Raw genomic sequence first — 13,907 nt, 5'->3', positions numbered from 1 at the left:
AGAAGAGAGGCGGCGCGCGGGCGGCGTGCCTCCAGAAATGGAGGAAGCTCTCGTGGGCTACCTGGAAGACAACTGCCAGTACACACTCGTGCAGATGCAGGAAATGCTTGCGTTCGACTTCAGGGTGCACATCAGCACTTCGTTGATCAGTAAGAAGCTTTGCGATAAGCTTTACACTGTTAAGCGAGGAATGCACAGGTGCTTGCTGATCTTCTTGTAGCCCAGCTTCTCCTTCTTCCATTTGTGGATGACGCGGTCTCGAAGGTCTTGGGAGAACTGACGCCTTGCTGTTCGTGCCATGTAGGGTCTAGTCGGATGAAAGGGATATAATACTGCTCGAATGAACTCGAGCTCGAACTCGGCTTGCGTCTAATCGACTGGTTCTCAGCAGACAGTATAACTAATGAAATATAAACGAATTTGGCTCCGTTGATTGGTGGATTTCGTTAAATAGCATGCCAATCAGATGCAGGCAAGCAAATCACAAGAAGAAAGCCGCTTTCATCGCGATCGAGATCAAAATCTCCACTTGCACTCTAGTCTCGTAAGGTGTTGAAGTTGCCAAGGACAGAGATGGGGGGGATGCTGACTTTGCCCACCCGCTGTACTGTAAGCGGACGCAAGGTCTGTCGCCGCTGCTATTCGTAGCGAGCCCATGGAGTATGGAACTTAGATGTTTGCTGTGGACTAAATCCACGTTGGTCTGTACTAATCCTCGAAAATAAATTTTTGAAAAAAATATTTTTCGTATTTACGGGACTCTCGGCTTTGCCTTACACTACTGCCAACTTGGATTGGCAAAGGTGTACTAAACTGGCCAAAACCCTTAGTTATTGCGGTCCATCTACCCCAGTCAATCTCTTGACTGCAGAAGCAGCTGCTTCTTAATACATGACCTTGCTTGCTTGCCTGCCTCGCTTTGCTTTGCTTTGCTCTGTTTAGCTCCTTCCAGTAACGTTGCACAATGACAAACCTGACTGGGTTGTGCAACTTGTGTACCGTAAGGCTAATGTTGCCTAGTGTAGCGTGAAGGTTGCTTAATGTCGTTTGATGACAAACTCGCCTGGGATGGCAAGCACAGTTCTTACGAACTGCGAACATGACAAATTCATTTGTACTACTGCTGATCACCAACTAAAGCTCAGTATACTCATTTTTGTATGCAGCCAGCATATGACTTGATCGTTATCACTGAGCGATTGTGGTTGATAACCGCAATCATGACGGAGCAGTCTTACTTTGTAAGCTCAGTCCAATGCAGGGACTCGCTTTTCGTGCCAGTTTTCTTATTATGAAGTATTTTATTAAAATAAATAATGTCCCAAAGCAATGTCCATGTATGTACGCATTCTCGATCTCAGGCTGGCGGACTGATTTTTACTCTTTGATCAATACTCTAACAAACTCAAGTGCTGAATGGAGATGCATTTGCATCGTCGCCACCCTATCATAGCCTCCAAAACCAAGATACAACAAACGAACGCTAACATCATCTGAACATCGATAGTCGTGGAGGTTTCCATCGAACTCACCACAGTCGCGTGCCGATCATGCCGCCATCTCCGTCTTCGATCGCTTCCAGCTTGGGGAAGAAATATCGATGTGCGCAGGATAGATCCGATGCGCTGCAGGCGAAGGTGTGACCTTAGAGGCCAGAGACTACAGTACATGTAGAAAACGAACAGAGCAGTGCGTGCGTGAAACCCGCATTACCCGATACCTTCAGCTTGCATCAATGGTATCAAGTACACTGAATAAGTGCACTGCATCAATTTCTGGCACGTAGCGATCATGACGACTGCAACCTCGAAGTATCTCGTTGCGTGTTGGTGTATTACATTCATGCCCGTACGTTTACCTGAGTACCAATAAGCAAGTACGCAGGGGGCACGTTTTCTTTGTCGACACAAGCTCAAAATTTGAAGTTCATATATACTTCAAAGTATCTGCACATTATGGCCATCTTCTATGACTGAAACTTGCGCAGCACCGAGGAGTCAACCGTTTGCAGCAATTGGTCGAATGTACCGCCACCCAACTTGGTTGCGAGGTCGTTCAGCCTCGCGCAGACGAACTCCTTCAAATCCAGCGCTAATATAGGCTCATCTTCTTCATTTGGCTGTTGTTGCTGCTGATTATTACGGTGAGCTTGTAGTGCACGATAAACTCCTGACCGCGCCCCATCCTCCTCATTGCCAGCAGCGGCAGCACTCTGCCTTTGTTTCAGCTCTTCTTGCTCATCCTCAATCACTTTGACACATATCTCCAGGACCTGACCGGTCTTTTCCAGTAGTGGTTGTTGTAGCAGCATCAGAGTAGAGCACAAGGCCAGCGCCCACACCTTCCGTCGCAAAAGAGTCAACGGCAATGACCCCACAGTGTAGAACAACTTCAGCATCGCATCGACTAACAACAGCAACGCGGCTTGGTCGTTAGCCAATAGGCCCTTCAGTGTAAATTCCAAGTCGATCGTCATCAGCCGCGCGACGACGCTCAAGTAGCCAGCCAGCACACTCTCCGGTTCATGTTTGGCCTCCCCCTGCTGAAAGGTAACGCAAGCTTCAACCATTAATCTCACAACAGGCAGGAAGCACTCCACTTGATCCGCTGGAAGTGTCGCGACGATTATCTCCGTCACTTGAACAATCTGCAGCGAGGCCTCAGCTTTAACGCTGCCGACCAACCTTTGCAGGAGCTCAGAGACACTTGTGTGATAGGTCTGCAAAAACTGAGCCTTCCCAAGCCGCAAGTAGCGTTCCAGTAATGACAGCACTAACGCCACGTGCTCGTAATCCCGCTCCATTAAACGTAGCGCGTTGCCGAAGAGCAAGTGCAGCTCCTCGGTGTAGACCGTTGACACGTTAAGCGTCTCGTTCCACAGCTCCAATCCACTCTCCATCAAGAACACCTCGTCCGGGTTCGCCACATCCGTCGCAAAGCGAATCACCTGCACACACATATCCAGCAATGTCTGCACGCTGCCAGCTTCTACACGCACATCGGCAGGGTTCTTCTGGGCCTCCTTCACACTTGCGAGAAGCTTGGCCATCAGCTGCAGGATTTTCCCACGCACCAAGTTGCTAGCATCGCTCTCGTTTGTCCAAAGAGCTGGAAGCGGTGCACTGATTTGGTGGCAGAACGTAACAATTTGCGCACCACAAGCCTGGATGATCGCCTCCAGGCACCCCAGCACCTTCATCTTGCTCTCGGACTCGTCCGCCTGAGGGAAGAACGCGAACAAACACTCCAGTGCTCGTGGTAAGAGCGGAGCAAACGCTTCGTACTCGAAGCCCCAGTCGTTCATCATAGACTCGAGCGTTTGAATAATGCGCAATTTGAGCGCCACATCGGCGTCTGCCTGGTGAAAGAACGCCGAGGGGTTGAGCAACGCGTCGTAAAGCGGAGGTCGCACGTTCGCCGACAGCTGCGCTAGCCAACAGCTCACGAGCCATACAATGCGGAAACGAAGAACTGGTAGACCCTGGTAGGAGCCAACCGCTGCACTCGGGTTGACGAGGATCGGCACGAGGTTGGTAAGGAACCACGGCTCAAACTCAAAGCAATCGTGCAGATCGTAGCAGCCCAAGCCGATGGCTAAAAGCACGGCGTCCATATCAAGCACTCGTCGGTCGTCTCCAGCCGTCGATACCTGGCCGTGGCCTAGCTCCACGAGATACGCCGAAGCACTGGAAGTCATCTGTGTCAGTGCAGGGATCGTCTGGTCCGGGAAATTCTGCACTAGCGTCAAGAACACATTCTCGGCACAAGCTCGCACCGACTCCTTAGCAGTTAAGCTCTCCATAAGTGTGCAGTATGCCTCGGGGTCACTCTGCCACTCGTTCAGGTCATTGGGCGTCAAGGTCATGTAATGCATGACCACCATGTTCAGCATCGACGCGAACCGGTTCTCAGCCTGAGTGAAAAATGTCTGCACCGCTGCTTGCGCTTCCAGCATCATGGCGTCCGTCAGTGCGACGTCTCCCGTCGCCGTAATGACCTTGGACACCACTCGCGTCGTTCCGTCCGGGCCCGATAAGCTCTCCTTCTTGTACAACCGACAACTCAGCACATTAGCAAAGAACTGGAGACTATCAATCTGCAATCGCGTGGGTGACGGAAGCGCTGTCGAGGGATCAGAGGCGAAGGCGTTGAACACGTTCCAGAACAGCGTCAGGTACGGCGGTAGGTACTCACGGAACTCCATGGGGTACGAGTTCTGCACGCCCACGACGATGGCAGCGACACGGTGCATGCATTTGTCGAGCGTCAGCATGGTCTCCTCGATCTCCACACCTGGACTCACTCCGCCTGCGTCTCCAACAATTGCACCGAACGTTTGTCGGAACTTGACCAGCCTCTCCAGCTGGTTATAGAACTCCACGAGCGCCGAGCGCATCAGCTCGCCGTTCTGCAACGCCGACAGGTCCCGGAACGCATTGAGCAGCATCGTCGAGATGAGCTTGGTCGTCGTCACCAGCACGTTCAGCTGCTCCGCTCCAGTTGTGGCCAATGCCGCAGCAATCGCCGCCGCCTTGTCAGCACTCGACTGTCCCGCCGCGTCCACCTGTGTTTGCAGGAAGTCGTTCAGCTGCGTGGCCACCGTCTTCCAGTACTGCTGCAGCAGCGGCAGCAGCTCCACGCTGAGCATGGCGAACTGCTTGCGGTGCTGCATGAGTCTCCGGACCGCCAGCTCCTTCACCACGCGGTAGCACACGTCCACGCCGCGTCTCTCGCTGGCCACGTCGGGCGTCGCGTCCTGGCGCCGCAGCGGCTGCAGCATCGGCGGGAACAGCGCCTCGAACGCCCATAGGGCCGGGAACTCGGCGCGCGCGATGGTCGCCACGACCAGCGCCAAGTGCAACGCCACCGTCGGCTGCGGCTCGTGCAGCGCCGCGAACAGCAGCACGCTGCGCGCTTGGGCGCGCTCGTCGTCCGAGAGCAGGTTCATGGCCTTGCGCTGCCGCCACTGCGCCTTGAGGAAGTGCTTGAGCCACAGCACGCCCAGCAGCCGCACGTCCGCGTCCTCCGCCGCCAGCTGCGCCAAGTTGCGCGGCACGCCGTCGGCGCCGGGCACCGCCACGCACATGTCCAGCAGCGCTGCCAGGAACGGAGCCGTGATGGGCGCGCGCTGCAGCTGCTGCAGCTCGCTCTCGGCCGCGGACCGCTGCGGCTCCGGCGCGCGCAGGCTCTGCGCCAGCAGCTCGCGCATCCGCAGGACGTCGTCGGCCATTGGTATGTTTTGTGTTGTGATGCGAAATGGCTACATAATGTTTTGGCGGAAAATATGTAGCCATTTCAAAAAGGGAAGTTAGAATTTAGAGTGTCCTAAACATAATTAGAACGGTTCAGATTGGTCATGAGAATTATGCTGGCAGGTTCGTTTCGAGTATAAGCCTGCTCTCGCTTAGCAAACGTTACAAGTTGTAAAGTAAGACCCACGGGTCTTACTATCGCACTTGGTCGGTCGTTGCCGTTGTTCGGAAATCCCGTATCAGGGAATGAGCGAAAGCACTGAAGGGGAAAAAATGAGCGTACGGGGACTGGATGTCTCGCGCTCTGGATTCACCACACCTTCCATGGATGTAAGCACGTGTAGCCAAAGTGGCCAAACAGTTCAGGGGTAGTCGCTTCCCAGCGATACCGTCATGCGTGCTCATTTCATAAAGAGGTCTACTCCTGCAGTCCCGGAAGATAAAAACAAAAGTTAATGGGAATGTAGCGCGCGATGCTATGTGGTTTTGGGGCAAGTGGCTTGCCGCTCCAACGACTACTTACAGTACCTACTTACTGAGTCTGCTAGTAAGGGCGGCAGACAGCCACTCGCCACCAGGCCAGGCGCGATCAAGCTTCTCGCCCTCGAAGTCCCCTCTTTAGACGAATATGACGGAGGGCTCAGCGCCGCAGACGTGGAGGCTGGGCTCGACTACGATCATCGCACAAGAGATACGCCTAACAAGAAATCTCCTTAGTAAGCGTAGGTGGCCCTTGTACAGTGTTCTCCAGAACTACTGGCAGCTGCAGTCTCTCCGGCGGGGTGGGGAGTTTTGAAGTGAACTCTGTGGTGGCAGTGGCACCTGCTGGAAGGCAGTGCAGGTCCGTCGAGCACCAGAATGATTAACTTTTAAGTGTTCGACTGAAGATGCAGCTATGATCGATCTGAAATTCAGTCGTCGACACTTCGAGCGTGTTAGCTACTTGAGGGGGGTTATCCAGGTCGTTGCGTTTTCATTTTCGCACCATTTTACTGCGAACTTCGGCTTCTGATCAACAGATTGACGACTTCTATCGGGATATTGTGCCGCTCACGCACAAATCTAACGTTAAGTTGAAGTGAAAATGACCACAACGACACAATTATTGCGAGGGAATTTTATGCACATGTCGCATAATGTCCTCCATAATTGACTTCCCGGAAATCAATACGACGCTTTCTACGCGGGATAGGGTCCCTCTGCATTCCGGGAAGTCACTCCAGAGCGACAGTCTGCTGGCCACCCACTCGGGGCGGCATACAAAGTGCAAGTGAGTGACGGGCCCGGACCGCGCGCCTTGATCCCTCCTCCACGCATCCAAAACAAAACACGCACACAGAGGAAGACCGCGGACGCTCGATCGTTCCACCCGCTTTTCCTTGCTTCAGCACCCGCACCCACCCACCCAAACAAACCACCACAATGGCTGACGTCGAGGACCGCAAGCCGACGTAAGCACCCGCTCCTATAGCTCACAATTAAGGAAGTGTATTGACACGTACATCCGTCCGTTGCCTGCATGCAGTGAGAACGTCGAGGAAGACCAGCAGACGGAGCAGGTCCAGCTCAATGAGGGCGACATCGAGACCAACTGGGACGAGGTCATCGAGACCTTCGACGGCATGGAGCTGCGCGAGGACCTGCTGCGCGGCATCTACGCCTACGGTTTCGAGAAGCCGTCGGCCATCCAGCAGCGCGCCGTGAAGCCCATCCTGCTGGGCCACGACTGCATTGCCCAGGCCCAGTCCGGTACCGGCAAGACGGCCACGTTCGCCGTGTCCATCCTGCAGAAGATCGACATCAACCTGAAGGAGACCCAGGCCCTGATCCTCGCCCCCACGCGCGAGCTGGCCCAGCAGATCGTCAAGGTCGTGGTGGCCATCGGCGACTACATGAGTGTGCAGGTGCACGCCTGCGTCGGCGGTACCGCCGTGCGTGACGACATCCGCACGCTGCAGCAGGGCGTGCACATCGTGGTCGGCACCCCCGGCCGTGTGGGCGACATGATCAACCGCCGCGCCCTGCGCACGGACGAGGTCAAGATGTTCGTGCTGGATGAGGCCGATGAGATGCTGTCCCGCGGTTTCAAGGACCAGATCTACGAGGTCTTCCGCTTCCTGCCCGAGAAGGTGCAGGTGGCCCTGTTCTCGGCTACCATGCCCCTGGACGTGCTGGAGGTGACCCGCCGCTTCATGCGCGAGCCCATCCGCATCCTCGTGAAGCGCGACGAGCTGACCCTTGAAGGTATCAAGCAGTTCTTCATCGCCATCGACCGCGAGGAGTGGAAGTTCGACACGCTCTGCGATCTGTACGAGACGCTGACCATCACACAGGCCATCATCTACTGCAACACGCGCCGAAAAGTGGACTGGCTCACGGAGAAGATGCAGTCGAAGGACTTCACGGTGTCAGCCATGCACGGCGACATGGAGCAGCGCGAGCGTGACATCATCATGCGTGAGTTCCGCTCGGGCTCCTCGCGCGTGCTGATCACCACGGACCTGCTGGCCCGTGGTATCGATGTGCAGCAGGTGTCGCTGGTCATCAACTACGACCTGCCCACGAACCGCGAGAACTACATCCACCGTATCGGTCGTTCGGGTCGTTTCGGTCGTAAGGGTGTGGCCATCAACTTTTTGACGCACAACGACGTGCGATACCTGCGCGACATTGAGCAGTTCTACAACACGCAGATCGACGAGATGCCCATGAACGTCGCGGATCTTATTTAAGAGCCCCTCCAGTGAGCGTTCCCCAGCGAGAGAGAGAGGCTTCGTGTCTGCCAAGCCGTCGCCGACCTTGCGGCTCGACGGCGGTCGATGCGACGGCCGGAGGGCTTTTGGGGGCGGAACGGCGAAGAAGTGAGAGACGACGGTGTGCGGCGCTCGCGGGCCAATCGACGTAGAACCAAGTGTTAGGACAGGGGAACGGAGGGGGTCGACGAGAGTGGAAAACAAGAACAGCGGCAGGAGAGAGGAGTGGCGCGCGTTTAAGAAAAAGAGGAAGGGGGGCTGTGTGTCTTCTTTTGTTTTGTTTCATCGAACTCTTCTTGTTGTTTGTTGCGGAGTTGTTGTCGTTGGTGGTCATGCAAAGTGAGCGTTGCCTCCTTGTGTTGGGGTGGAACGTCGTTGATATCAATGCTTGCAAAGTGCACAGGCTCCGTAGTAAACTTGACGGCCGAATGAGGCCTCCAGGCCAGCTGAGTCCAGATGTACGCTGGTAAATACAGCTCCAATCTTTTACATAATGTTACAAAGGTACAGACCATCAGTATTGGTACTTGTATGCGGGACTTTTCAAAGATGATATATGAACCAGCGAGTCTGTAGGGATATGCACGGATAGCGTTGTTGTTTCAGATTGACAGCGGATCACTGAGCGACACGCCGCCTTCCACATTCCTTCTCCGCCAGCGAACTACCAAGTCCCCCCTCACATCGACCACTATGAGCGAGCCCGTGCCCAAGCAGCCCGAGGAGAGCACCAACCTGTACGAGGTGCTGGGCGTGGAGAAGTCGGCCAGCGAGCTGGAGATCAAGACGGCCTACCGCAAGCTCGCGCTCAAGTACCACCCGGACCGCAACGCCGGCTCGGCCGAGGCCGCCGACAAGTTCAAGCAGGCCAGCGCCGCATACGCCGTGCTGAGCGACCCGAACAAGCGCCGCCAGTACGATGTGGCGGGTGACAGTGGCAAGGACATGGAGTTCGAGAGCGTGGACGTGGAGTCTATGGGCGGCTTCGGCCGCGTCGTGGGCGCGCTATTCACCAAGATCGGCATGCCCATTCCCACGCAGATCTCGCAGACCGTGCTGTCCGCCGCCAGGGACCTGTGCGACGAGCGCAACAACTCGACGCAGCTGCCGCAGGTGACGCAGATGGTCTTCGGCATGGAACGCCACGCCAAGGTGGACAAGCAGGACGCGCACTTCTACAAGCTGCAGGTGGACCGCGACCGCGAGTCGGTCGTCTTCATGTGCCGCTCGGCCTCCAAGAGCAAGTTCAAGCTGGTACTCTTCGACCAGCACGGCGCCGTGCGCATGGTGCAGGAGTCGGTCAAGAAGCCGCGCTGCACGGCCGCGGACATGTATCTGTCCAGCACCGTGGAGCTCATGGACCTCAACCCGGAGCTGTGGCCCAACGCCAACAGCGACTCGGAGCTGCCCGAGATCTTCAGCAAGCTGTCGCTCTTTGAAGTGCGCCGCACGGTGCCGCTCGAGAAGGGCGAGCACCTCTTCTGCGTCTACGGAGACAACTGGCTGTCCGCCGTCAAGTACTCGATCAAGTGTCTCAAGATCGACGAGCAGTCCGCGGCGCTGCGCAGCATCCAGCAGAGCGAGCACGAGCTCGCGGGTATCAAGCACGAGCTAGACGCGCTGCAGAAGGAGTACGTGGCGGCCAAGAAGGCGTTTGAGGAAGTCTGCGGCCGGGTTGAGGCGAAGCAGATCCGCACGGAGGAGCTGCTGGCGGAGCGTGAGCAGTCGTACGAGGCGTTCCTGGCAGGATGCGACCCGAACCAAGCGGCTGGCCCGTTCGACGACTCGCGCGGCTCCAACACCTCGCAGAACGGCAAGGGATCAGCCGCCGGTGACAGTCCCGCTGGTGGCATTCGCAACATCTTCGGCGGCTTCCAGAACCGCTTCTTCGCCGGTAAGGAGCGCACGAGCTCCATGGACGCTACCAGCAACGCGTCGTCCCACAGCCACTAAGTGTTGGCGGCAGTGAGTCATAGATGCTATAAGTGATCGCTCCGGACGGACAGCCGAGGAAGGTGGAAGCAACAGTAGGTAGAATTTCAAGAGGAGGAAGTGAAGGGGGGAGCGACGAGATGGATTGACACATTTTAGAATTTAGTAGTTGACGCTGGTTGTGTTGTATAGCTTCGTCTTCTCCCATTCATATTCATTCCATCTACTTACGCATTAGTAGTCGCTAAGCAGCCGCTGGCGCTTGGGGTCAATGGGGTCGTCCAGCTTCTTGGCCATGCAGTAGGCGTGGGCGACCCACGGCACGAAGGCAGCAGCGAAGAAAAATTGACCCACGAAGAAGGCCGTGCCAAACATGGGGAGCTCTACGGCTAGAGTGTTGTAGAACCGTGCCAACTGCGTCATCCGACAGTGAGCTGGCAGACCTCCAGACTTGGCCGCAGCCGCTGCAGCATTCGCAGCCTCTTCCAAAGTGCAGGGAACGACGCGCCCAGAATCATTAGCGAACATTTGGTGTCCGAAGGTGGCGTACTGTGGTGCCAGCGTGAGCAGCGCGAACAGCCCAACCATAGCAAGCTGCATCAGTACGAGCGACAGCATCGTCATCGTGGCAGCAGACGTCAGTCGCGGCTGCAATCGACCTAGTCGGAAGCACAGGAACTGCAGACCGTGGCGCTTGAGTACTACCAGCGAAATCGTGAACAGGTACACGAAGAGCACAGCGAAAACCACGTAGTCCAACGGGAACACGCGCGAAGCGAGCACCAGCAACAGATCCATCGGGTTTGGGAACTCAGGGGCATTTAGCAAGAATCCACGCTCAAAGTTGGAGTGAGCCATCTTGTCGATGCTCGTGATGAGCATGGAAACCACGATCAACAACGACAGGATCATCAAAACCACGCCAATCGGGATCTTCCAGCACGACAATTTGCCCGTCAGCGCGAACCTCCGCAGATTTGCGTTCAGAACTTCCCGTCGCTCTTCAAGAAGCTTCTCACGGGTCTTCAACTGCGACAGCCGCTCCTGGTCCGCCCCACTCATCTGCTGCTCGACAGCATACCTCTGCAAAATGGTCTCTCTCGTCTGCTTGGTCGCTTGTGTCTCCATTGCGTTCTCCTGCAACAAGTCTTCGAACGTCGTCATATGCTCATCGATGCTGTGGTCCTCCATGAGCAGCCCCACCAACGGCACGCTCGCGAGTCCTCGACTGCACACGAACAGCCAGAGGTACATGCCCGTGAGCGCCAGAATGCCTACCAGAAGACGCAGGAACGTATCCAGGTCCGAGGAAAACTTAAGCAGCGGCCGCAGCCAGTCGATGTCCGAGCTAGCAGGCTTGCCGCACAGCAGCACCACCATAGCCATGACCAGTAGCAGCGACAGTCCCAGCAGGAAGCACGCCGTGCGCTTGAGCGCCGCGTACAGTCGATCTCTGGCCGAGAACCGCAGCGTCAGGTGCGCGATCTCTGTCTGTTTGGCGTAGTTGTAGGCTAGCGGCGCCCCCACGAAGGAATACAGCGCCAACGCCGCGAAGTACACTTGGTACAGCACCCGCAATGCCCGCACGTTGGCCGGGACGTGCGGCAAAGCGTTCTCCAGTAGAAAGACGTCCACGGGCGCAGTGAACAGACAGAGCAGCGCGATGTACAGCGCCAGGATGCAGACGCCGTTGACGAAGCGCGACGAGACGGTGAGCGGCGCGGCGCTGAGCGTGGAGGTGCCGGCGAAGGCGGCGAGCGACGAGGACGCGCCGTTCTTGGGCTGCGCGTAGAGCACCAGCGACATGCTGAGCAGCAGCAGCACGAGCGCCACGCTGGCGTACAGGAGCCACACGAGCAGCGCCGACGAGTCCATGGGCGCTGTCTGTGCTGTGCTGGAAGGAGAGAAGGTTCCGTTCCTCTTTGAAGTGAAGTGCTGATTCGATCCTCGCTTTTGAAGAAGGAGAAGGTGGTGTGGTGCACGTCATATTAAGTCTGTTGCGTGGGTTGGCAAGCGATGCGGAGCGGAAGCCTGAGCTACGAGCAGTTCTGCACCGAGGCGGAGTTGCTGCAGGAGCGCTCGCATGAGGTGGCGAGTGCGCAGACGGTGGGGAGTGGAAGGAGTGTGGCTACGTGGGAGTGGAGACTTGGGAATCGACAGGTATGGAGCTCTGAAGAAAGTTGTGTTTGTCTTCAAAGTGGTTGACATTGTGATGCAATCGATGTTGAAGCACTTGGACGGAGACTCGTACCTCGTGTCAACCGGAAATGTTGTGTTGTATCAGTCGGGAGATGGCCAGGATGTGAAGGATGACAAGGATCTGGGTGGAGACATTGACGAGCTGCTGCTGGTTGAAGAGGTGAGCAAGAATCATCAACGCTGTTTCATTGTCTGCATTGCTTCAACATGCATGATGGCTAGGACACTTGACGCACCAGCAACACGTTCTTAGATCTCAATCAATAATGCTGCATTCATCAGGAAAGCTTGATCGAAGATGACGAAGTCCAGACTCCGTTGCAGTGCAAGGGCGCCAAAACCGCTCTGGTCGAGTTCCACATCGTCTACCACACGATCTACCAGACACCTGTGCTCTACTTCCGAGCACTAGCAGTTGATGGAACACCGCTGCCAGCAAGTGTCGTGACGCGTGACGTCCATTTTCCGGGGTCTGACGGCCGCTCGACGTTCGTCGCCATGGAAGAGCACCCGGTTTTAGGCAAGCCGTATTCCTTCCTGCATCCGTGCGAGACGGCTGCAGCCATGCAGCTGCTCCAAGCTCAAGTCCAGCCAAGCGCCACGGATACCAAGACGCCATGCGATGTTGAAGTGCCTCAGTATCTCGCGAGTTGGCTCAGCTTGGTGCAGCCGCTGACAGGCATCTCGCCGGTCGATTACTATTCCGTAGGATTGGATTTCGACTAAGTCCGAATTACTTTGAATGCTGGCGCCATTTTTCGGAAGAGGCACAAACACCATGACCGCCGAGGAGACTGTGGCGCGTCCCCGCAAGAAGTACGCCACGCTCTCCGCCTCCATCGCTTCAGCAGTAATGCACAACCTTATCTAACGACGCCGTGTGTATTTGTCCAGGCAGCGCATCGGAGGCGCTGCGTCGCCAGCAGCAGCTACAGCTACGCGAGCCAGATTCGCGTTCGGCTCGCGGCTTCCAGACCCGGGGAAGTGCTTGATCAAGGGACCGAAGAGCAGCGTCAAAGCCAAGCTTCAACACGTAACAACAAGAGCGCGTCATGAGCCGGAGGTGCGGGTGCCGACTAACCCCAGGAAGAGGAGACGGTCGGTGTCGCGGGATTCGGACGAAGCCGTGTCGAGGACGAAGCCCTCGCACCGACCACTGACAGTAAAGACGGCTCAGCCTATCCCGAGCAGTCATCTGCCTCCTCCGACCAAGGTGTCGAATGCACTGAATGGTGCTCGCCTGCACACGATTTCACCGTCGAATCCTGCGACCAGGAACAAGAAGCGGAGGTCGGCAGATCAACAGGAACTAGTTGCAGATCTAGGTGCGTGGAGGTGCCATTACGCTAGTTATGATGGCTTGCCGTGAAGATAGAGAATTAACACTGTTGGCTCTGTGGTGCTATGCATCATTTTGTAGCTGCTTCAGAACCTGCGTTCTGGATCAAGCGTCGAGAAGTAGTGGAAGCAGCGCTGAAGGAGCTTGATGCCCTCGAGTACGCCCGAGCACACTAATCCCTTCGCTAACGGTAGCTTGATGCCTGGCGCTAACTTTGCTCTAATGCTGATGCTGTCCAGGAAACGGATCAAGATGATCGTCTAGCAGTGTGCAGGCAAATCTACGTTATTCATCACCGCTTAAAGCCGTGATACAGTAGCTGCGTACTTCCCACGTAAGTAAAATCGATATAGAATCCCGTCCTCGTTGAGCTCGTTATCTTTGGTGTCGGAGCTGCTCGGTTTACTCGCTGGGTCAAGCAGAAGTGCATCG

At 56.0% G+C, this 13,907-nt stretch overlaps 5 protein-coding genes across 5 annotated transcripts; 3 read left to right on the top strand and 2 right to left on the bottom strand.

The window, feature by feature from the left end:
- Positions 1–1,966: 1,966 nt before the first annotated feature.
- Positions 1,967–5,230, bottom strand: PHYSODRAFT_473812 (hypothetical protein; the record flags this gene model as incomplete). The annotated part of the gene is made up of 2 exons (XM_009519108.1): positions 1,967–4,279; positions 4,352–5,230. The coding sequence occupies 2 exons, from the start codon at positions 5,228–5,230 to the stop codon at positions 1,967–1,969; spliced, it is 3,192 nt and encodes a 1,063-aa protein (XP_009517403.1).
- Positions 5,231–5,525: 295 nt separating this feature from the next.
- Positions 5,526–8,286, top strand: PHYSODRAFT_358814 (hypothetical protein; the record flags this gene model as incomplete). The annotated part of the gene is made up of 6 exons (XM_009519107.1): positions 5,526–5,582; positions 5,778–5,968; positions 6,022–6,093; positions 6,445–6,522; positions 6,641–6,703; positions 6,724–8,286. The coding sequence occupies 6 exons, from the start codon at positions 5,526–5,528 to the stop codon at positions 7,982–7,984; spliced, it is 1,722 nt and encodes a 573-aa protein (XP_009517402.1). The 3' UTR covers positions 7,985–8,286.
- A 412-nt stretch (positions 8,287–8,698) lies between these two features.
- PHYSODRAFT_258410 (hypothetical protein) lies at positions 8,699–9,958 on the top strand (the record flags this gene model as incomplete). The annotated part of the gene is made up of 1 exon (XM_009519106.1): positions 8,699–9,958. One exon carries the CDS (start codon positions 8,699–8,701, stop codon positions 9,956–9,958), a length of 1,260 nt encoding a protein of 419 aa, XP_009517401.1.
- A 213-nt stretch (positions 9,959–10,171) lies between these two features.
- On the bottom strand, positions 10,172–11,812 carry PHYSODRAFT_323564 (hypothetical protein; the record flags this gene model as incomplete). Its single annotated transcript, XM_009519105.1, has 1 exon — positions 10,172–11,812. The coding sequence occupies one exon, from the start codon at positions 11,810–11,812 to the stop codon at positions 10,172–10,174; it is 1,641 nt and encodes a 546-aa protein (XP_009517400.1).
- Positions 11,813–11,953: 141 nt separating this feature from the next.
- On the top strand, positions 11,954–12,862 carry PHYSODRAFT_470723 (hypothetical protein; the record flags this gene model as incomplete). Its single annotated transcript, XM_009519104.1, has 3 exons — positions 11,954–12,097; positions 12,168–12,209; positions 12,419–12,862. 3 exons carry the CDS (start codon positions 11,954–11,956, stop codon positions 12,860–12,862), a joined length of 630 nt encoding a protein of 209 aa, XP_009517399.1.
- Positions 12,863–13,907: the final 1,045 nt, after the last annotated feature.

Source organism: Phytophthora sojae, assembly GCF_000149755.1.
Source record: "Phytophthora sojae unplaced genomic scaffold PHYSOscaffold_1, whole genome shotgun sequence".
NCBI lineage: Eukaryota > Oomycota > Peronosporomycetes > Peronosporales > Peronosporaceae > Phytophthora > Phytophthora sojae.
This window is presented reverse-complemented; position numbering and strand designations above follow the sequence as displayed.